This window comes from Panicum virgatum, chromosome 4N (assembly GCF_016808335.1).
Source record: "Panicum virgatum strain AP13 chromosome 4N, P.virgatum_v5, whole genome shotgun sequence".
Lineage (NCBI taxonomy): Eukaryota > Viridiplantae > Streptophyta > Magnoliopsida > Poales > Poaceae > Panicum > Panicum virgatum.
In genome coordinates, this window is record NC_053148.1 from 568,367 (window position 1) to 589,677 (window position 21,311).

Sequence of the window (21,311 nt, forward strand, 5' to 3'; positions counted from 1 at the left end):
GCACGTTTCCATGTCTGAAGAAACCGTACGTCAGGATGTTTGCTGTCATGAATAATTGAACTGCCGTTAAAGTGAAGTTGCTTTCAGAACACAAATCAAATTAGAAGTTGCTTTCAGAACACAAATCAAATTAAGGCACTGCTACTTGCTTAATCAGATTGATGAGTAATCAAATTATTACTCCAGCAACAATGCAATCAGCAGGGATCATTTATATATGTTATGTATCAATAATGATACTCCAGTTGACAGTACAGATGCTCTAGTATGTTGCGTGAGTGCTAGCCGCTCCACGTTGGTGTAAGAAATTCTGGCTTTTATCATCTTCTTAATACAATGAAACGCAGTTCTCCTACGTTTTCGAGAAAAAAATCAGTACAGAGCGAGCGATTTAAGCATGGACCGAAGACGTCGTTTCGGCTGACTCCTCACCCTTTTTCTTTTCCGGCAATCGCAGCTAAAGAGAGTACGGTTGTAGCATCAGATCCATGATGCATGGTGTCTCAGTCGATCGCTCGCTGGCTCGCCCTTTCAATTCCTTCCATGCCAATTTGCCAACAACCCAACTGAGTGACAGCAAAACAGCAGGTGCATGTGTTGTGGCTTGTGGCCACTGACTGACGATTGAATTGATTCTCTCATGCACTAGCCGCCCAGGGAAAGCCGCAATGCCCCATGCCGCCCATGCCCTCAATTGGTTTTCATCTCTCTCTCTCTCTCTCTCTCTCTCTCTCTCTCTCTCTCTCTCTCTCCATCCATCCATGTATCAGGTTACTCGATCACTCACAAAATAAAAGTGCTAGCCACTCCTGGATATATCCAAGGTCACTCATACACTAGCTAGCTTGCTTAGGGGACGGAGCTCTCCTCTCCTTTTCCTCCCATTCTTTTCTCACCTATCCTCATCTGAATCTTAGCTCCCTGAGATTGACGATTCCCTCTTGATGAGAGTCTTGCCTTATTACCTGACACAGAAAAGCTTCTAATTTAATGTTTCGCCGACACCGTGACGCTGCAACAAGGGATCGAATAAACGCTTTCTGGTAAATGTTACTACTAGTTTAGGTTTTTAAATTTCGGTTCCCGGAGATTATTCCGGCTCCACGAACACAAGAGAAGAGAAATTCTATGCTTATATTCTCTCACAACTTTAACTGCTTCTTATATGCCTCAAGTACAGATGCTTCTGCATGTCTACACTGCACTGATGAGAAGCAGATGATCAAGCAGAGATAGTGAAAGAGGAATATGTGTTTATATATATGTTGCCTGCTGGGTACTACACTGTTACTAGCTAGCAGTACATGGTTGAGATAGATGGATGATAAAAAGAAAAGGGATCGATATGATACATTTCAAACCATGCATCTCAAACAGTGACAAGTAAAGGCCTTTGAGAAAGAAAGAAAGAATGAGGGGTGGCCACATCTGTGTTCCTGGCAATGCAATCCCAATGGCGACTGCATCATTGCCCACACACAAAAAGATGCAAAAGACGGGCCACAGTTCCCGTGCACTAACCGGCTAAGGTAGCTACAGATAGGTTTCTGTACCCAATCTCGCCCATCTTTTTCGTCAGAGGAAAAAGGCGTACCTGAAACGATTCTCCCTTAACTCTCCTCTCGCCCGAGCTGAGCGTTTCCGATCCAACACTGCGTTCGTCTCTCGCCAGGCCAAGAAGACCCCAAGAATTCCCTCACAAAAAAAGAAGACCCCAAGAGCTAGGGCCGCCGAATCGCCTGGTCGGGCCAAGACGACACTATAAAAATCTGCCTCCAGCACCTGGGATCCTTGTCTGAAGCAAGCAGGCTAGGTACTGGTAGGTAGGTAGCTGCACATAGATACGTATACCGGCCGGCCGGGGCCATGGGGACGATGATGGGGGCGTGCCTCGGCGGCGGCCTGCCGGTGGCCGTGATGCTCTGCCTCAACGTGGTGGCGGCGGTCATGGTGTCGCTCGTTAAGGTGGCCATGGACGGCGGCATGAACCCGCTTGTGATCGTCACGCTGCAGCAGCTCACGGCCTCCGTCTTCCTCGCACCAATAGCCTTCTTCAAAGAGAGGTTGCTAGCTGTTTCTCTTTCCCTCCGCCGATCCATTTCCTTAATTTCCTTTTCAAGAAAAGCAAGTGATGATACATTGTACCTATTTTCTGAATTTCAGGAAGTCGAGGCCAAAGCTGACGCTGGAGATCTTCGCCTACATCTTCGTCAGTGCGGCGCTCGGGTACCAATAATTAATTGAAACAACGACGGCCATGGAAAACACACACTGATAAATGATAATTGATGAACTTGCGTGCAGGGCAGCTCTGCGGCAGTACATGATCTTCGTCGCCCTGCGCTACACCACCGCCACCTTCGTCACCGCCTTCTCTAACATCGCCCCCGTCCTCACCTTCCTCCTCGCCGTCGCAACACGGTATCCAAGTTTCTTTCTTTCAGTTCCTGCACCGGCCTGCACGCAAGATTGACAATCGAGAGCTCGCAGCTCAGAAGCACTGAACCTCAAGTCCAAGACGGGCATGGCGAAGCTCCTGGGCACGCTGGTCTCCCTGGGCGGCGCCATGGTGCTCACCCTCTACAAGGGCGTCGCCCTCACCCACGCAGCGGCTTCGCAGCAACAGCCCCTCCATTCTCAGCGGCCGCCGCCCGGCAGCCGCGGCAAGTGGACGCTGGGCACGGTGGCCATCCTGGGCAACTGCGTCTGCCTCTCCTGCTGGTTCCTGCTCCACGGCCGCCTCTCCAGGAAGTACCCGCACGTCTACTCGTGCAACGCGCTCATGTCCATGCTCAGCTTCCTCCAGGTCGCCGTCGTCGGCCTCTGCACCCAGCGGAGCATCTCGCCATGGCTCATCACCAGCAAGTTCCAGATCCTCACCGTCCTATACGCTGTAAGACTGCTTCTTGTTTCAGTAGTCTCTCGTCATCAGTGCGCGTGCCTGACGCGATGCCCGCTGAGCCCCTGACCGGCCACTCACTCTGATCTCAAGTCGTCTGAACTTGTTGTCAGGGCATCGCCGGGTGCGGCGTGTCGTTCGTGCTGGTGACATGGTGCATCGAGAAGAGGGGGGCCGTGTTCGTGGCCGCCTTCATCCCCGTCGTGCAGATCATCGTCTCCGTCATCGACTTCTCCATCCTGCACGAGCAGCTCAACCTCGGCAGCGTGCTGGGATCAGTTCTTGTGATCGGCGGCCTGTACCTTCTGCTCTGGGGCAAGAGGCAGGAGGCCCTCCACTGCCCTCCAAAGGTTGCCGAGGACGCTGACAAAGAGCAGCAGCAGCAGCAGGCGGTGCACACCTGAAGATCGACACCATCCACTGCTGACTGTTGGGCGCCGTTGGCTTGTAGTAACAGTTGCAGCAATAAGATCTCCCTCGCTCCTTTTTCTCTTTTGGTGTGTCAGGAAGGACAGGAGGGGCAATGATGTTCTTCTCAGATCTGTCTGGTGCCGGCAAGCAGAGTGTTTAGATTCTAATCCAAACCAAACAGTAGGATGATATCTTAAAATCGTTCTGATATATAGCAAGCAACATCGATCATACACGGCTGGACTCACTATCAGCCATTTTGTAGTCACTGCTCTTGAGAAATACAGAGTACTACTGCTGGAGAGTAGATTTTTCTGCACTACGCATATATATAGGCATCTGCTCACCTTCCCTTATAAATATTAATACTAGTGCATTAGTAGTACATGTGATTTTTACCATAAAAATCCAACAAATGTGCAGAAAAGGCTATTTGTGCTGTGCAACAGTTCGTTCTTGGGGGAAGAGAGTTATTTTCTTGGAATAGACATAAACCGCAATGAAAAAAAAGGTTAATTAAAATTTCGGCAAGTATGTGTATACAGAGAGTGTGTGTGCGCGCGAGACTATTCGGAGCCCAGGCTTCCAATAAGAATCGGAAGCCCCAGCCAGGCAACCAACACCCCCCCCCCTCCCCGCGCAACGGGGACCATCTCAACCAGCAAGGCTCCAATCCCCACATCTTCCACTTGCCATCGGACTTGATAAATGCATGTAAACTCACCTTTTTTTAGTTTTTTCGCTATAATTCTCCGCTCGAATATCCAACTCACAAATGGTATTCACCATAAGATTCGTGATATTTTTATGCACAATTTGAGATCCATTGTGAATATATTTTCTATTTTTTTAAATTCAAAATTTATGCAAGTATAGAAATATAGGGACTAGAACATAGAAAATGTTTCGAGCATAGAAATATAAAGGTACGAGCATAGAAACATAGCGATACAAGCATAGAGTATGTTTGAGCATAGAAATATAAGAGCATATGTATTGAAAGATACGGACATGAGCATAGAAATATCGGGATACAAGCAATAATCAGATTAGGCTGGTGCCGGTAAGCAGAGTGTTTATATTCTAATCCAAACAAAACAGTAGGATGATATCTTGAAATCGTTCTGATATATAGCAAGCAACATCGATCATAGACGGTTGGACTCACTATCAGACATTAACCGCAATGAAAAAAAGATAAGAATCAACAGTTACACAGCAAATTTGTGGGGGTACTATGATTAATCAAAAATTCGGCAGGTGAGTGTGTGTATATACATATATATACACATACATGTGTGTGTACAGAGAGAGAGAGAGTGGCTGCATTTAAACTGAAGACGCACAAGTAACAAAGGGTCTATTTGGCAAGGGTGTGCTCCTCCAGAAATGGCTCCGCTACTCTGATGTAGCGGTTTCTCTGAAAATATTTGGCAAAACACCTTTGTCCTGTTTTTCATGAATGAATTGAAGAGGTCATATATCCAATATGCTCTTAGCTATTTGACATGTTTGTGCATCTAAATTTTATATTTGCACTCAGTTTACAATTTTAATTAATGTAAAAATAAAAAAAAATCAAAATATTGGTTAACTAATAATCATTGTCTTGTTATACTAGTATAGAGTAGTTTTTACAAAAAGAGTCAATGCTCACATAAATCATATAACCACGGATACATGCTTATGACGATTTTGAAAAAAAGATTGATCGTACAAGTTCATCATGGAAATTCATTGCTAGATTGTTAGATTCTGAACTTTATGTATCTCCTGCATTTTTAGAATGAAGATTTCTTGTATATCTAGCCGGTATATTGGGCACGATCCCAATCATATTTGCAAAAATCTTTATGTGAGGCTGCACTCAGCCATCCGATTAGATACAGCTATACGATGATTGATACATTAGCTATCCATCCGCTCGCATCTTATTATGAAAAAAGAAGAGAAAAAAAATCCTCATATGGGCGAGCGTGCGAGATGAGATCCCCTTCATCAATCTCCAAGCCTTGCTCCAGAGCAGCAGAGTAGAGTAGGCAGCAAGCGCGAACTAGCCAGTGCTGCCGCTAGTGCCAATGCTGCTGGATCGTGTGGCCGTGGAATGTGGCGGCTGTGCAGTGTTGGAGGGGGGGGGGGGGGGGGGGGGGGGGGCAAAAAGCGAGGCGCATCCAGGTAGCTGCTGGAGCGGAGCGGTGGGTGCTTCTCCACGCGGCGCGGCACGGCACAGCGCCACCTTCCTCCGCCGCCCGCCTGGAGAGGAGATCGCCTAGATGGATGGACCTGGCAGGTGGGCCCATTGGGCTTTGATGGGTTGGCTACCCTGTGCCAGGCCTGGCCCAGGCCACTACCAGTAGGGTCCTAAGAAGCCTTGAAATACTCCCGCCCCCTCCCGCTGGAGCAACGGTCGCAACGAAGCCAAGAAGCAGCAGCAGCGCCAAGAAGCCAAGAAATTTGAATCGCTCGCCACCGCCGGCCAGCCATCTGCCGCCCAGACCGTGATGGGGCCCTTCCCTGACGGGCTCACCGCGCCGCTGTGCAGTCGCCCGTACCTCCACACGAACGAGGGCAGGCGGGCCGTCTCCCTGCCCCCGTGTGCCCGCGTCACCCGGATTGCGTCTTGGGCCGCGCACCGCCTCATGCGCTACATCACCGCCAACGCACGATACGTCCCGCTGTCACCCAGCCGCCGCCCCACCACGAGCGATCATGGCGCAACGCACCAGGATGCCTTCATGGAGAGGGGGAGCGAGACGGGGACGGGGATGACCAAGACGTCCTCCTGTGGCTCGGGAGGTGGCCTTCCGGCCACACCAATGCTGGGGACCATCTGCACTACTACGACCAGACCTGTAACATCCATCGGGGATTGAGGTCATCCCTTCTTCTTGGAAGTCCTGTATTGGGAATCGAGGTGGCCCTAATACTCACTATGCAGAGACCTACATCTAACACACACCAACTCACTCTAAAGTCAGTTGGCTTTTTTTAAAAAAAAATTCTAGCTTATTAGTGTATAAGATACTTTCGACGGCAGAGCCGCTTTCTCGCTTCCGAGTGGCAGAGCCCACCAACAGATGAAGTTGTCTTCCGGGAGGCAGAGTGTAGCAGCACCGCCTAAATTAAACCGGCTTAAGTGCGCTAACCATCATCTTAATACTTAATCAAGTTACTGTGCACTTAAAATGGTATAATCTGACAGGCTGTCGGGTAAATCCCGATTAAACTACTGTACTCTAGGATCACAATTGCACTAGTAGACCCGTACGAAGACGAGCACATGTGATACCAGCATACAGAAATCTTCAAATTAATTTACAACACAGGTTTTACACAAAAGTTTTAAGTACAAACGACAGAGTTCAAAACACAGCGGAAGTTTAAAACCGAGTTCGAAATACAATACGATAACCACAACGACGATACAAGGTGAGCTCCACATCCTGCCCACCGATGTGATGCCAACCTGCCCGATCTTCACGGAGAAGACGGGGCTCACTCGATGGTCCACCCAGGAGGAAGCGGTTGTCCAATCCAGGACGCACAAACCTCCTCGAAGTCAGCTGGGACACAACCTGCTCAGAAGTGTTACAACAACAACCCTGAGTATACTAATACTCAGCAAGGCTTACCCGACTTTGGGTATACTTAGCCCATTACCTAGACATGCAAAGCTTTTTGGCTCTGGAGTTCTTTTGCCGAAAGGCTGCTAGCAGTGAATCCTTACTTTCAATATTTTAGCCCCATTTAGTATATCAAGTATTAACTAAATTCGCCTAAGTAATTAGAGCACACATGGTGGATCAGGTTATCATTTAGCAAAAACAAACCACGGATTCATTCTATTCTCACTTCCATTCTTTACTACGATGTGACAGAGAGATCAAGATTCTCTTATCCGAGAGAGACGGCGAATCGATCCGATTTAACCTTGCAAGGTGGACCTAACTCACACGACACGTGAAAACCCTGTCGGGCCACACACGTCGACTGTTCCCATCATCACCCCGACGTCTGAATCACGCCTGCCAAAACCCGGGTGAAGGGTCCCTCACGGCGATCTCCCGGAGAACCCGGAGGCGACATACATTCCAACACCCGCCATCATCCCACTCCCAGAATAGCAGGTCGCGATTCAAAGTATCGTTGCAATTCAGGTAATTAGCTTACCGGTTTCGACTAACTCCTACTCCCGGCATGTGGTCAGTACTGTTCAAGCCTCGATTAATGTGCCAACAACGGTACGGTCCTCAACCGACACAGACAGAGGCTTACTTCCCATTCATACCAAACTCTTACTTTAACTTGTCTCCGTCCGGTCTCCACTTTCCTTTCTTTCCGTGTTTATACTCGAGAACTCTAACAAGAAGCATAGCCCTAACTCTCGCGAGTGACAGGATATCACTCGACTGCTACCGCGTTCCTATTTAGCAAAGCCTTTCTAATGCCACCTACAAGCTAGTAGGAACTCATAGGTACTTATAGAATTATGCAACTAGGGTTTTCATACAAATCCTATAGACGTAAATGCACAAATACGTAGATAAACATGGAATACTAAAAGTAAGGGTTATTCTCTGGGGCTTGCCATGCAGGTCAGCAGGGTTAGCAGCTTCTTCTGAAGCGTGCTCAACGGCTTCCTCCTGCTGCTCTTCTGCTTGCGGCTCCAGGACCGGCTCAGCAACTAGCTCGTAGACGGCTTCGTTCGCGGCGTCTACACGTATGAAAAAGAATGTCATGCAATGGTTAGGACACAGTGCGATGCATGAGTGCTCATGATGAGATGCATTTCAAAACGATGCAATGCAATGCGGTTCAGAAGTTCAATTCGTTTTAGCCTGAAGTGTTTCCTTCAAAACAACCACTATTAAACTTGCTTTAGGGAAGCTAGGCACCTATAACAAACAGGATGAAGTAATAAAGCATTGCTTAGCAATGGCGAAAAAGAAAATAAAGGAAAACTAAAGCTAGGAATTAGCTAAACACAAAAACTTAACATGCCGCAAGGATTTGGGTAGCACCACTTTTCTATCATGAAAAACTACTGATAAGGAGTGAATAAATAAATTACCAACATTTATTGATATATAAAAGTATTTACTTTAACTCTAGAAAAGAAAATCAAGCAACAATAGGTCCACACACATGCACATAGACCATGCACCTGAGAATTTTCCAGTGGACTACACATGCAAGGAGTAAGCCACTACAAATTTTTCATAATTTTTAGAGCAATAGAACAACCGGTATTAATTAAACTATTTTAAACACAACCCGAATTTTTAGCAGGGGCAAAAGTGACAATTCCCATGCACAAGTATTTTTCTTATGAAGATCTCGATTTTAGAAACCTAACAAAATTTAGTTTACATTTTTAGGATTTTTCTATGAATTATTTTGCAATTAAGAAATTTCAGCCAAAATAAAGAAAAAAAACAAAACCTATCCTTAACCCCCTCTCTCACTGACCCGCGGGGCCCACACGGCAGTGGGACAGAGAGAGAAAAGGGGGCTCCCCTCCCCTGCTTTGCCTGCTTGCCCAGGCCGTGCACGCCGGCGGCGCCCTGGCGCGCGCGCGGCGGCCGTGGGGCGGCCATCCGGCGGCGCAGCGCGGGCGGCTCGCGCGCAGGGGCCCGCGCACCCGCGGCACGAGGCGGAGCGAGGCGGCAGTGCAAGGCCAGAGCGGCGGCGGCTTGCGGTGACGGTGGCGACTGGGCCATTCCGGCCGCGGCGGAGCAGGGCGACCGCGGGATGGGGCGGCGCGACGTCGAGGGAGGCTCGGCGGCCTCGGGGCGCGCGGCGGTGGCCCGCACGCTTGCGTAGGGCAGCCCCGCGGTGTGCGCGCGGCGGTGGCGGCGCGGCTACGGCGGCGCGGCCACGGTGGCCCCGCGGCGCTGCGGCGGCGGTGGCGCCGGAATCGAGCGGGGAAGAGGTCGAGAAGGAAGAGGAAGTCGCGGCCGAGCTCACTGTGGGCTCGATTTGGGCGGAGAAGGGACGGGAGAGGGAGCTCGACGGAGAGGGGCGGAGCTCGGCAGAGCGGCAATGGCGGACGGTGGTCTGCGGGCTCGATTCGGCCGTGGTGGGGTTCGACTGAGCTCGTGGAGGGGCGGAGGCTCTTCGGGGTGAGGCTAGGGAGGTCGGGGCGTGAGGAATCGAGGTGCGGGAGCGAGGGTTGGCCGGCGCAAGGCTCGGCGGCGGCTTTCTCGTGCTCTGCGCGACGCGAGCGCGAGGAAGGAGAAAGGGATGAGGAGGAACAGATGAGGGGCGTCGCGAGCGGATAAGGACGCCTCCGCGCGGCGTGCGAGGATCGCCAACGGCCGACGCGTGGAGGAGGCACGCCGACGGCCATAGTCGCCGGCATGGGCGCCGGGCGACACCGTGGCGAGTACAGGAGCGAATAGTGTTTGATTTTGTCCATTTTTGACTCGTGTTTGACCATCCAAATCTCAAAATTTGATATAGGAACTTAAAATTTGGCTAAAATAAAAGTTGTAGAGCAAAAGAAGAGCTACAACTTTCGTTTTGGGCAAAAATTGATTTGAGGCTCGGATCAAGGAGAAAAACACTGTCGAACACGGCTAAAATGAAAGTTACTATGCGAACTCGATTAGCGCTAATGATAGTGATTAGCCTTGATTAGCAATTAAGCACGATATTAGCGAGCACGATTAACACAGGGGTGTTACACAGAGCCTTCCTACGATGAAGCTAAGACCCTTTGTGATCTCGAGTGGCAGAGCCAGCCTATGATAGATCACAACTTATACACTAAGTAATCAAAAACTGGGAAACTAACACTCTACAAGAGAACTCAAACTTTTATTCACAGCTCAACTTGATACAACACGAGATGACAGTTACACTTTTTATTTGGCTATCCTACCATGACACTACACTAAATGACAATATTGCCATCTTCTACTTGAGATCTCTTATGCCATGGTATGGCAAAGGGGAGGGGAAAGGGGAGGGGAAAACCCCTATTTATAGGAATCCATGGTTCATATGGTGTTGCCATATGTCCACCCTCTATACTATTCTACATTTCTAGAGTTTTCTCCATCTTTATCCTATCATACAAATATCTTTCCTTTAAAGAATTCTACACTTCTGAAAGGATCTTGGTGATGCCTAAAGGGGGTGGGTGAATAAGCGAACCTGAAAAACTTGACAAATTCTTCGAAATAATTAGTCCTATTGGAACTTCCGACCCTACACTAAGGTTTGAACAAAATTCAAAATTAAATATAAAATCAAAAAACCTGTTTGAATCAAAAGTTCACCAATGAGTAGTAGATACCTCTGCAAGCAATCTTATGCACTAAAATGACTCAACAAGAGAGATCGGGGCAAATTAGGTCTTACGTCAACAAGAACAATATATGAACAAGTAAAGCAATGACACAAAGATTTGTTCTTGAAGTTCACTTCCACAAAGAAAGCTACGTCTCCGTTGAGGAGCTCGCAAAGAGTTGGGTTGCCCTATAACCCTTATCCTCACCCAATCAACCACTTAGGAAGATTGAGTACTCACTAGCTCGTGTCCACAAAGGACAGGGTGATACAAACTTTCCGGGACGCTCACACATGAGAGGACGCTCCATGGGTGACCCTGAACCATCTAGGAGCAAGCTCCAAGAGTAACAAATGCGAATCGAGTTGTTGGAGATGCTTTTAGTGTCTTGAAAAGAACTTGGCTGCTCACTCTTGTCAAGAACTCAAGCTCACACTCAAATCTAGCTCACACCCAAGCCCTTGTTTGGATTCACTCAAGGAATAGCACTTGGAGGGAGTGGGGAGAAGTTTTGGGAGCTTGAGGAAGTGTTTTGGTCGAGTAAAGTCAGCAGCCAGAACTGAAGGGGGTGAAGGGGTATATATAGGAGCCCATCAAAAACTAGCTGTTACTATGTTGTTTATGTGCTTGTCGGAACTTCCGAGACTAGGTCTGAACTTCCGACCAGTTATTTTTCAACTGGCCGAGAGGGTTTTGTCGGAAACTACATAGGACCTAAGGGGTGGTCGGAACTTCTGACCTTAGGTTGGAACTTCCGACCCATTATTTTCAGCTGGCCGAGGACCTATTGTCGGGAGAAGGCTGGCACTTCTGATGGGGGTCGGAACTTCCGACCCCTACTGAATTTTCTAGTTTAAGTGACCGTGAGTGCGTGGTGTCTTGTATCGGTTGTTAGCTTCCTAACTAGACACTTTAGCATCTCCAGACTATCATTTCGCGTCCCTCTTAGTAGTACGGTGCTTTCTATACTCAAATTCAAAAAGGAAATAAATAAAGGTCTTCAATGTAGCTCATGCACCATTTCTTTAGCGAAAATGGGGTCGATACTTGCTCTTTTCACTTTCAATAATTTTAAATCCTGCTCATAACTCAATAAATGCATTAGATCCTTACTTGTGCGTGTCATTATCATCAAAACCCACTTGGGGGGGGGGGGCAAATGCACTTACAACTTCACCATGAAGCATGATAAATATTACTCATACTTGCTCTCCACTCTTATAGAACCTTCTTACCTTGGTATAATCTTATCCTCATGCATTGCAAAGTTAGTTTCTTGTGATTTCCATAATCTTCTAGAATGTTCCAAGTATGCATTGTATATTTCAACACTCCCCCTCAATGCATACTTGTCTTTGGTGATCGGACCACTGCGTGCCACCCCTTGCATCTTCTGTGCTCTGCCATTCTGAACCTTTTTTTTCTCTTGTCCTGGTGACATGACTCGATCTTCCTTCGACTTGTACTTCTCAACCTTTAGTAGGAGCTTCCCTATAGATTTGATATATCAACAGATACGTAGAGAAATCATCTTGATGCTTCTTGTTGTATATATAGGATTGGTTTGCCTGACTGTTTTGTTCGAGTAATGCAACATTCAGATTCAATTTTGTTTTTGTTATATAAAATTCATGGCATTACTCTAGGTGACCACCTGTTGTCTGAAGCAGCAACAACCTTGTGATTTTTTCCCAAATGTTTCTTGGGTTCATTTGTAAATTGTCGTCCATTCTTTGTACAGACATTTCCGGTTTTGGTGGAATTTTTGGCCGAGATGTATGCACTTACTCCCTCCATCCAAAATAAGTGTGCATGTTTCCACAATTATTCATAAGATTATTGCTCCCTTCATTCTGAACTCTGAAGCAACACATGGTTGACGTTCTGGGCTCCTGCAGTGCACAGACACAAGCGGCCGATCGAATTTGTTGGATTCGGTTTCCGTTTCCAATTCTGCTGTACTGGCTGTTTCGATCCGATTCGTTTCCTGCATTGCCTCGCCTCTCTGCTCTCCTCTCCTCATCTCATCTACCTATAATTATATATAAAAACAAGGGTGCGTCAAGAGAGGATCATCTGATCGATCGCTCGATCACTCATCATCAACGACGGGGATGGAGGACTGGATGAGGGTGGCGATGGAATTTTCGTCGCCGGCGCTGGAGGATCTTGTGCCGGATCTATCCCGCGAGGAGCATCTACGACTGCAGAAGCAATTCCGCGAGCGCGAGCGCATCTGGAAGCGGCACAACAAGTCTCCTCCTCCGTTGCCTCCGAGGTGTTCGGAGCAGTCGCGCGATGCCTTCATCTTTCCCAATGTCCTCCACACTCTCCGCCATTACAACGCCAGGCACCCAGGCGCCGAGTTCGACGCCGCCAAGCCCCTGATGGAGTGCTGCGTGGGGTTCAGGGGCACGTCTGGTTCCACCTCAACTTCTGGGCTCGCCGCCGAAGCACCACCAGCAGCAGCAGCAAGGTGATGATCAAGCACTTCTTCGCCGAGGTGCACTACAAGCCGGCGGCACTGGCAACAAACACTAACTCATCAGCACCACCAGCAGCACTACTTGAACCAGTAATTCGCATCGTGGAAGTATGCACCATTATTGGTAAGTCGTCAGTAGTAATACTACTGGCTACTCTCTCAGTTTTAAATTGTAAGTCATTACAATTTTCTTAAAGAGTGAAAATATTTTTAACCAAATTTATTATACAATAAAGTGCTAACATTTATGATACCAAATAAATATTATTAGATTCTTCATTAAATATATTTTTATAGTACTATATCTTTTTGGTGCTATAAATCTTTATACTTTTTTTCTATAATTTGATCAAACTTAAAAATAACTTGACTCTTAAAAAAAATTGGAATGACTTACAATTTAGGTTGTGCAGAATTAAATATACTCCTACATGACCACACAAGAAGTGCAGTGTGTGCTGAATTGAATTTTTTTTATTTTTATTTGGGTTTTGCAGAAGAGCCTCTTTCGCAGTACCGGAGCAGTTGCGCATTCTGCCCAGGCAGTTTCGATATTTTGCACCCCAAGGGGTCCCGGAAATTCGTATGTTGGTATGTGGAAACGACAAGGACCGGACAGAGCAACGCATGTCAGTGCAGGTGCTCTTTTTTTTCTAGAGAGAAAAAAAACTTCTTAGCAACTTTTGAAAGGAAACAAAATTTTTGGTGGTGCACAGATGGAGAACTTTTGAAGTTTGTATATTATACAGGGAAGAGCAAATCTTTTTGATGAGAATTTTCTCTAGTCATATTTGTTGTTGTTGGTGGTGGGGACCGACAAAGGAAGAGCGAAACGGATCACAGCGAGAATCCAGAAGAGTCAACTGCATGCCAGGCATGCTGGTCAACGTCTTGTTCTTCACTTCTTTGTCATCAGGGACAAACGAGGGGGGTGATTTGTGTGGGAGCAGGAAATATAGAACACTTTGGGAAATGTTTCTGAAAATGATTGGAAAAATAAAAAAATGAATAAAAATGTTTGGAAGACATAAATTCGATAAGAAAATTTGTAAAAAAAACTTTGGGAAAAAATCTATAACAAAAGTTATCAGAAAAAAGCTTTTGAAAAAAAGAAGTGAAAAAGCTTCGGCAGCCCGCCGACTGGATGCGGCGGTGGCTGCATGGATCTGGTATGTACTAGATGGACTGGAGTTGGTATACGATCGACGATGATTCATCACGGTTTTAAATAACGGGCTATGACAAATAGTGGTGTATTTTTTCTCGAGGCTAAGAGGTTATAGCAGAGGCTATAGCGGACTACACCAAATAGCGGTTTACTACTAAATCATGAATAATACAAGTAATAGATGCACAAAAATATAGTAAATAGTAAATTTCATAAATATAATTATATTTCTAGAGCTATCGAAATATCACTTAAGTTGACAATACAATAAAATTCATACAATCAAATATTAAGTTATCCAAAATACCAAAACAGTAGCACTGAGATAAAGATAAGACTATAGCGGTGCTAAAACTATGCCATTTAGCGCAGCTATAGCGCAATTTAGCGTCCATAGCTGTCATAGCGGTACAAATACAAATAGCGTAGCGGGAGTCCTCTAAAAAAACTCCGCTATAGCGGGGCTATAGCCGGCTATTTAAAACCATGTGATTCATTGATTCTGGTATGCTATCTGCTAGCCGGCGGGCCGGTCCTCAAATCAAATCAAATATAAATTAAAGCTGCAAATCAAGCAGCAGCAGCGGCTCCAGCTCCAGCTCCAGGTTGACGCCGAACAGCCGGAGGCATCGTCCGCGCGGCGCCTCTTCTTGCTCCTCTTTCATGGAGACGACGCGCGGCGGCGCCACCACCAAGCGCTGCTGCACCTGCTGCTGTGGCGGCACTAGAGGGACAGGGACAGGGACGACGGGCGCCCTCCTGCGGCGGCAGTCGATGAAGAGCCTGGCGCCGTCGCGGCAGAAGGAGACGGTGTCCCCAGCGGCGAGGCGCTTGTCGCGGACGTAGCGGCTCCAGCCCTTGGTCATCACGTAGCTCTGGCTGCTGCTCCAGAACGAGTAGCGGAACCGCCACGCCGTCGTCGCCGCCTCGCCACGGCCGCGCGCGTCGTGGAAGCACAGCACGGTGCCCCCCGCCCCCGGCAGCGGCAGGTGCTTCTCCGCCAGGTGCTTGGGCACCACCAGCCGGTTCAGCTTCCCCACGTCGCTCGGCGTCACCACCTTCTCGAACATGCGATCGCGCGGCCTGCAGCTGCCGCCGCTGTGGAGGCCTTGGCCTGCCGCCGCCGGCAGTCCTCCGGCGTCGTCTGATGGCCTGCTGCTGCTGCCGCTCTCCAGTGCATGCGCCAGGGCCATCTCGATCGACAAGCTAGCAATCTAATGCAGCAGTTGACCAAGGCTTAGCCTGAGCTTGTGTGTTGGATTATTGGATCCCTCATTGCCCTGCCTTGTTCTGAATATATAGTGGTGCCACTGCCCAGGCTTAGCTCAGCTGGGGATTAGGACTACTTTTCCACTTGGCATTGGCAAGCAATTTGGCCGTTGGTTCTGGATCTGACGGTCAGCATGAACCCTGCACTGCGTTGACCTGATAATTTCCTTCGTCGTCGCGTCGTTTAGGTATGGAGATATATGGGTCAAAGGGTGTTGGAGTAATGGGCTTGGCCCATTTATTCTAAAGCATTAAAAGAATTTAAAGTCCACTATTAATGCTAGGGAATCAATGTTTAATTTCGTACCGGGAATTGAGGAGGATCTCAACCGACTTAAAAGGTGGACTTCTTGTACACCACTTGTGAAGCCGGTAAGAGGAGGACGGTGAACCACACGCGCGCGCGCTCGCTCGCCTCGCCGGGCCGGGCCGCGGCCGTGCGGTGCGGTGCGATGGCTATTTTGCCGTTGACAGCAATTAATCGTGCGATTAAACGTGCAATTAAATCTGTAATTAAACGTGCACCTGAGTCACTATATAAGGAGTGCCATTCCCCTTCCCCAATGCTAATTTCTGCGCGCACAGAATTAGCGTGAGCAGGCCTCCGAAACCTTGCTCGCCTTGAGATCCTGCACGGGATAGGCGGGCAATCAGGTTTTTGGGTAACGCTTTAGCGTGACTGCTCAAAAATACTAAGGCTTTGCCCGATTGTACGACTACTTCCTGGTGGACGAGCCGAACGACTACGTCGACTACATTCTGGTGGCCGAACGACTACGTCGACTACATCTTGGTGACCGTTCGTGGGACTGCACTGCGAACTTCTTCCTGCACCGATTTAGTTCGACTACTTCGACTGAGGCCAACCGAGTAGATATCTACTCCAGTTGGTAACAGCGCAGCCAATGCCTCCGGCAACGGCCCCGCTTTAGGGTACTCCCTGAAACTTTGGTTATTTATATTGTTTATGCTTATATATGTGATAAGTATAAACATGTTCACATGTTTTATTTTACTCCTTAAAGTCATAGAAATATTGCTATTTTATACATTTAATTTTGGAATTAAAATATACCGAAAATTGCCTAGTTTTCTAACATTCCAAAAACCTGATTATGTTAATAGGCTTTCGGTATCTAGCTTTGCTGCATCAATCAAACCATCACCTTTTGATGGTTCAAATTACAAACGTTGGCAAGAGCGGCTTATACTGTGGTTAACACTATCGAGAGTGATCCATGTGAAAGAGGGTAAGCCTGAACAATTCTCTCCAGAGGAAGGGAGTGTGTTCGATGAGGCTGATATCCTCTTTCGAGGCTTGATCATTAGTGTTCTCGGTGATAACCTGGTGGATTCTTATATCCGGCTGCCAACTGGCAAAGCTTTGTGGGATGCTCTTGAGGCTCAATATGGAGTATCTGACGCCGGGAGTGAGTTGTATATCATGGAGCAGTTCCTTGAGTACAGGATGGTCGAAGACCGTTCTGTAGTGGAACATGCTCATGAAATACATACTCTGGCAAAAGATCTCAAAAATTGCAGCAAAGAGTCCCCATGTGTGTTACCCAATAAGTTTGTGGCTGGAGGTATAATCTCTAAGCTGCCACCTTCTTGGAGGGACTTTGCTACTTCTCTAAAACATAAGAGACAGGAGTTCACAATAGATGGACTCATAGGGACTCTTGATGTTGAGGAGAAGGCGAGAGCAAAGGACATACGTGGGAAAGGAGTTGTTGGTGCTTCAAGCGCCAATCTTGTTCAGAAGAACAACTCCCATAAGAACAAGAAAAAGCCACCGCAGAACCAACCAAAGACTAAGAAGACAACCACTTTTAAGAAGAAGAAGAAGACGGGAGCTTGCTATGTGTGTGCCAGTACGGATCACTTTGCTGCAAAGTGTCCGAACCGCAAAGGCAACGACTCCGCCAACATGGTTATTAGCGAGCCTGGAGGAACTTCGGGGTACGGTAATTTATTACCTACTGTTCTTTCAGTCTTTGGTTCACCCGAGTGGTGGGTTGACACTGGTGCTAATATTCATGTTTGTGCTGGTGCTTCTTTGTTCTCTTCTTACCAGACCGGCGGGACTTCCTCCTTGCTGATGGGGAACGGATCACATGCGCGTGTTCTTGGTGTTGGTACGGTAAATCTGAAGTTTACTTCGGGGAAGACCGTGCAGCTGAAGAACGTGCAGCATGTCCCCACCATCAAGAAGAATTTAGTCAGCGGCTCTCTACTGTGTAGAGATGGTTTCAAATTAGTCTTTGAGTCCAATAAATGTATCTTGTCTAAGTTTGGTACTTTTGTTGGAAAAGGTTATGAAAGCGGAGGTTTGTTCCGTCTTTCTTTGTCAGATGTTTGTAATAAAATTGCATACAATGTTATTAACGTTGATGAAACAAATGTTTGGCATTCGAGGCTTTGTCACGTTAATTTTGGTTGTATGATGCGCTTAGCTAATTTGAGCTTAATTCCAAAGTTCACTTTTGTCAAAAATTCTAAGTGTCATGTATGTGTTGAATCAAAACAAACTCGTAAGCCTCATAAGACCGCGGAGGCAAGGAGCTTGGCACCCTTAGAATTAATTCATTCCGATTTGTGCGAAATAAATGGAGTGTTGACAAAAGGTGGTAAAAAATATTTCATGACTTTGATTGATGATAGTACTAGATTTTGTTACATCTATTTGTTGAAGTCAAAAGATGAAGCTTTACACTACTTTAAAATCTATAAAGCTGAAGTAGAAAACCAACTTGAGAGAAAGATCAAAAGAGTTAGGTCAGATCGTGGTGGCGAGTATTTCTCAAATTTATTTACTTTATTCTGCGAGGAACATGGTATTATTCATGAGAGGACGCCTCCCTATTCACCTCAGTCAAATGGGGTTGCCGAAAGAAAGAACCGCACTCTAACGGATTTGGTTAACGCCATGTTAGATACAGCGGGACTTTCCAAGGAATGGTGGGGTGAGGCTATATTGACTGCATGTCATGTCCTAAACCGTGTTCCTACAAAGAATAAAGAGATAACTCCTTTCGAGGAATGGGAGAAGAAAAGGCCAACACTGTCATACTTACGTACATGGGGTTGTTTGGCAAAAGTGAGTGTGCCAATAACCAAGAAACGTAAACTTGGACCTAAAACTGTGGATTGTATCTTTCTAGGTTATGCTATTCACAGCGTTGGATATAGATTTTTAATAGTGAAATCTGGAGTACCTGACATGCATGTTGGTACTATAATGGAGTCCAGAGATGCTACATTTTTTGAAAATATTTTTCCCATGAGAGATGAAACAAGTTCATCTAGGCAAGAGTTCATCAAGGATGATGGCTCTGCTGAGCCGATAGAACACAATGAACATACACTTGTAGAAAATCCTGAGGAGGATAACAATGATGCTCCGAGAAAGAGCAAGAGACAAAGGACTGTAAAGTCTTTTGGTGATGATTTCATTGTATACCTCATAGATGATACACCCAGAACCATTGAAGAGGCATATTCATCTCCTGATGCTGACTATTGGAAGGAAGCAGTAAGGAGTGAGATGGATTCTATTATGACTAATGGAACCTGGGAGGTCGTTGAACGTCCTTATGGATGTAAACCAGTTGGATGCAAGTGGGTGTTCAAGAAAAAGCTTAGGCCAGATGGTACTATTGAAAAGTACAAGGCTAGCCTTGTGGCCAAGGGTTATACACAAAAAGAAGGAGAAGATTTCTTTGACACTTATTCACCAGTTGCCCGATTGACCACAATTCGAGTGTTACTTTCCTTGGCAGCCTCTTATGGTCTTCTCGTTCATCAGATGGACGTTAAGACGGCTTTCCTCAATGGAGAGTTAGAAGAGGAGATCTATATGGATCAGCCGGATGGGTTTGTATCAAAGGGTCAAGAAGGAATGGTTTGTAAGTTGTTAAAATCTTTATATGGTCTCAAGCAAGCGCCTAAGCAGTGGCATGAAAAGTTTGATAGAACTTTGACCTCTGCCGGCTTTGTTGTGAACGAAGCTGACAGATGTGTGTACTATCGCTATGGTGGGGCTGAAGGAGTGATTTTGTGCTTGTATGTGGATGACATACTGATCTTTGGCACTAGCCTTAATGTGATTAAGGAAGTCAAAGAGTTTTTATCTCAAAATTTTGAGATGAAGGATCTGGGAGAAGCTGATGTTATCCTTAATATAAAGCTGGTAAAAAAGATCAATGGTGGGGTGATTCTTACACAGTCTCACTATGTGGAGAAGGTGTTAAGTCGCTTTGGTTATAGCGACTATAAACCTGTCTCAACACCATATGATGCCAGCTTAATTCTTAGAAAGAACAAAAGGATAATGCGAGATCAGCTGAGATATTCTCAGATCATTGGTTCATTAATGTATTTAGCGAGCGCTACAAGACCTGACATCTCGTTTGCTGTAAGCAAACTGAGCCGGTTTGTTTCAAACCCGGGAGATGATCATTGGAAGGGTCTTGAAAGAGTAATGCGCTATCTGAAGGGGACAATGAACTATGGAATTCACTACACCGGGTACCCAAGGGTACTAGAAGGGTATAGTGATTCAAATTGGATTTCTGATGCTGATGAGATAAATGCCACAAGTGGATATGTGTTTACACTTGGTGGTGGAGCTGTTTCCTGGAAGTCTTGCAAGCAGACCATCTTAACGAGGTCAACTATGGAAGCAGAACTCACAGCATTAGATACCGCCACTGTTGAGGCTGAGTGGCTTCGTGAGCTCCTTATGGACTTGCCGATAGTTGAAAAACCGTTACCGGCAATTCTAATGAACTGTGACAATCAAACGGTAATTGTCAAGGTGAATAGTTCAAAGGATAACATGAAGTCATCTAGACATGTGAAAAGGCGGTTGAAATCTGTCAGAAAATTGAGAAACTCCGGAGTTATAGCCCTGGACTATGTTCAGACGGCTAAAAATCTGGCAGATCAGTTTACAAAGGGTCTTTCACGAAATGTGATAGACAATGCATCTATGGAATTGGGCTTGAGACCCACGTGAGTCATTCTATAGTGGAAACCTGTCCTATGTGATCGGAGATCCCGTGAATTAGGATGGTGAAACAAACTAAAGTCTGACTATGAGAAGAGAACCTTTGTGAAAAGGGCTCATTCCGTGTATAAGGTGCATTTCTCTTCTAATCTGTATGGCAGGTTGGTCTATACCTTAATGTGTGCCAGGTGGTTTCTTTTAAACAAATGAGTTGTTTTCTTGAAACAAAGATGTTGTCCTACAGAACATATGAAAGGAACACACCTATATGAGTTTGACCACTGGTCATGGTCTATGAGAATTGGGTATTCTCTAGAAACTCATGAAGGGCCTGGAGTATGACTTATAAGCTCCAAACCGCGGGGATGCTTTTGCAGCCTAGTACCAGTGTAGGGCTCTGGTCAAACTTGTTTGCACAAAACTGGCAATTCAAGGCATAGTCCATTGCACAGTTGTGAATAAGTGTAGCCTTTGTCCTAGATGGAAGTTCAACTTAACAGTCTCTGTCGAATACTGGTATATCAATGAGAGAATGAGGGTATTTCTAGTGTGGCTTGAATTTCTTGGTGGGGATTGTTGGAGTAATGGGCTTGGCCCATTTATTCTAAAGCATTAAAAGAATTTAAAGCCCACTATTAATGCTAGGGAATCAATGTTTAATTCCGTACCGGGAATTGAGGAGGATCTCAACCGACTTAAAAGGTGGACTTCTTGTACACCACTTGTGAAGCCGGTAAGAGGAGGACGGTGAACCACACGCGCGCGCGCTCGCTC

The 21,311-nt window shown here is 46.6% G+C and overlaps 2 protein-coding genes and 1 pseudogene across 2 annotated transcripts; 2 read left to right on the forward strand and 1 right to left on the reverse strand.

The window, feature by feature from the left end:
* Nucleotides 1-1,630: 1,630 nt before the first annotated feature.
* On the forward strand, nucleotides 1,631-3,638 carry LOC120670538 (WAT1-related protein At3g30340-like). The gene is made up of 5 exons (XM_039950658.1): nucleotides 1,631-2,063; nucleotides 2,164-2,226; nucleotides 2,305-2,421; nucleotides 2,491-2,893; nucleotides 3,013-3,638. Exons 1-5 carry the CDS (start codon nucleotides 1,867-1,869, stop codon nucleotides 3,301-3,303), a joined length of 1,071 nt encoding a protein of 356 aa, XP_039806592.1. The 5' UTR covers nucleotides 1,631-1,866; the 3' UTR covers nucleotides 3,304-3,638.
* A 9,104-nt stretch (nucleotides 3,639-12,742) lies between these two features.
* Nucleotides 12,743-13,874, forward strand: LOC120670332 (annotated as a pseudogene).
* Nucleotides 13,875-14,564: 690 nt separating this feature from the next.
* Nucleotides 14,565-15,503, reverse strand: LOC120671265 (B3 domain-containing protein Os06g0107800-like). The gene has a single exon (XM_039951553.1). It carries the CDS (start codon nucleotides 15,448-15,450, stop codon nucleotides 14,815-14,817), a length of 636 nt encoding a protein of 211 aa, XP_039807487.1. The 5' UTR covers nucleotides 15,451-15,503; the 3' UTR covers nucleotides 14,565-14,814.
* Nucleotides 15,504-21,311: the final 5,808 nt, after the last annotated feature.

What these genes read in the sequence shown, in the direction of transcription:
- LOC120670538 (XM_039950658.1), top strand. Translation starts at nt 1,867, where the DNA reads ATGGGGACGATGATGGGGGCGTGCCTCGGCGGCGGCCTGCCGGTGGCC. An exon ending in ATAGCCTTCTTCAAAGAGAG is followed by an intron (nt 2,064 to 2,163) that starts GTTGCTAGCTGT and finishes TCTGAATTTCAG; the next exon opens with GAAGTCGAGGCCAAAGCTGA. An exon ending in TTCGTCAGTGCGGCGCTCGG is followed by an intron (nt 2,227 to 2,304) that starts GTACCAATAATT and finishes ACTTGCGTGCAG; the next exon opens with GGCAGCTCTGCGGCAGTACA.
- LOC120671265 (XM_039951553.1), bottom strand. Translation starts at nt 15,450, where the DNA reads ATGGCCCTGGCGCATGCACTGGAGAGCGGCAGCAGCAGCAGGCCATCA.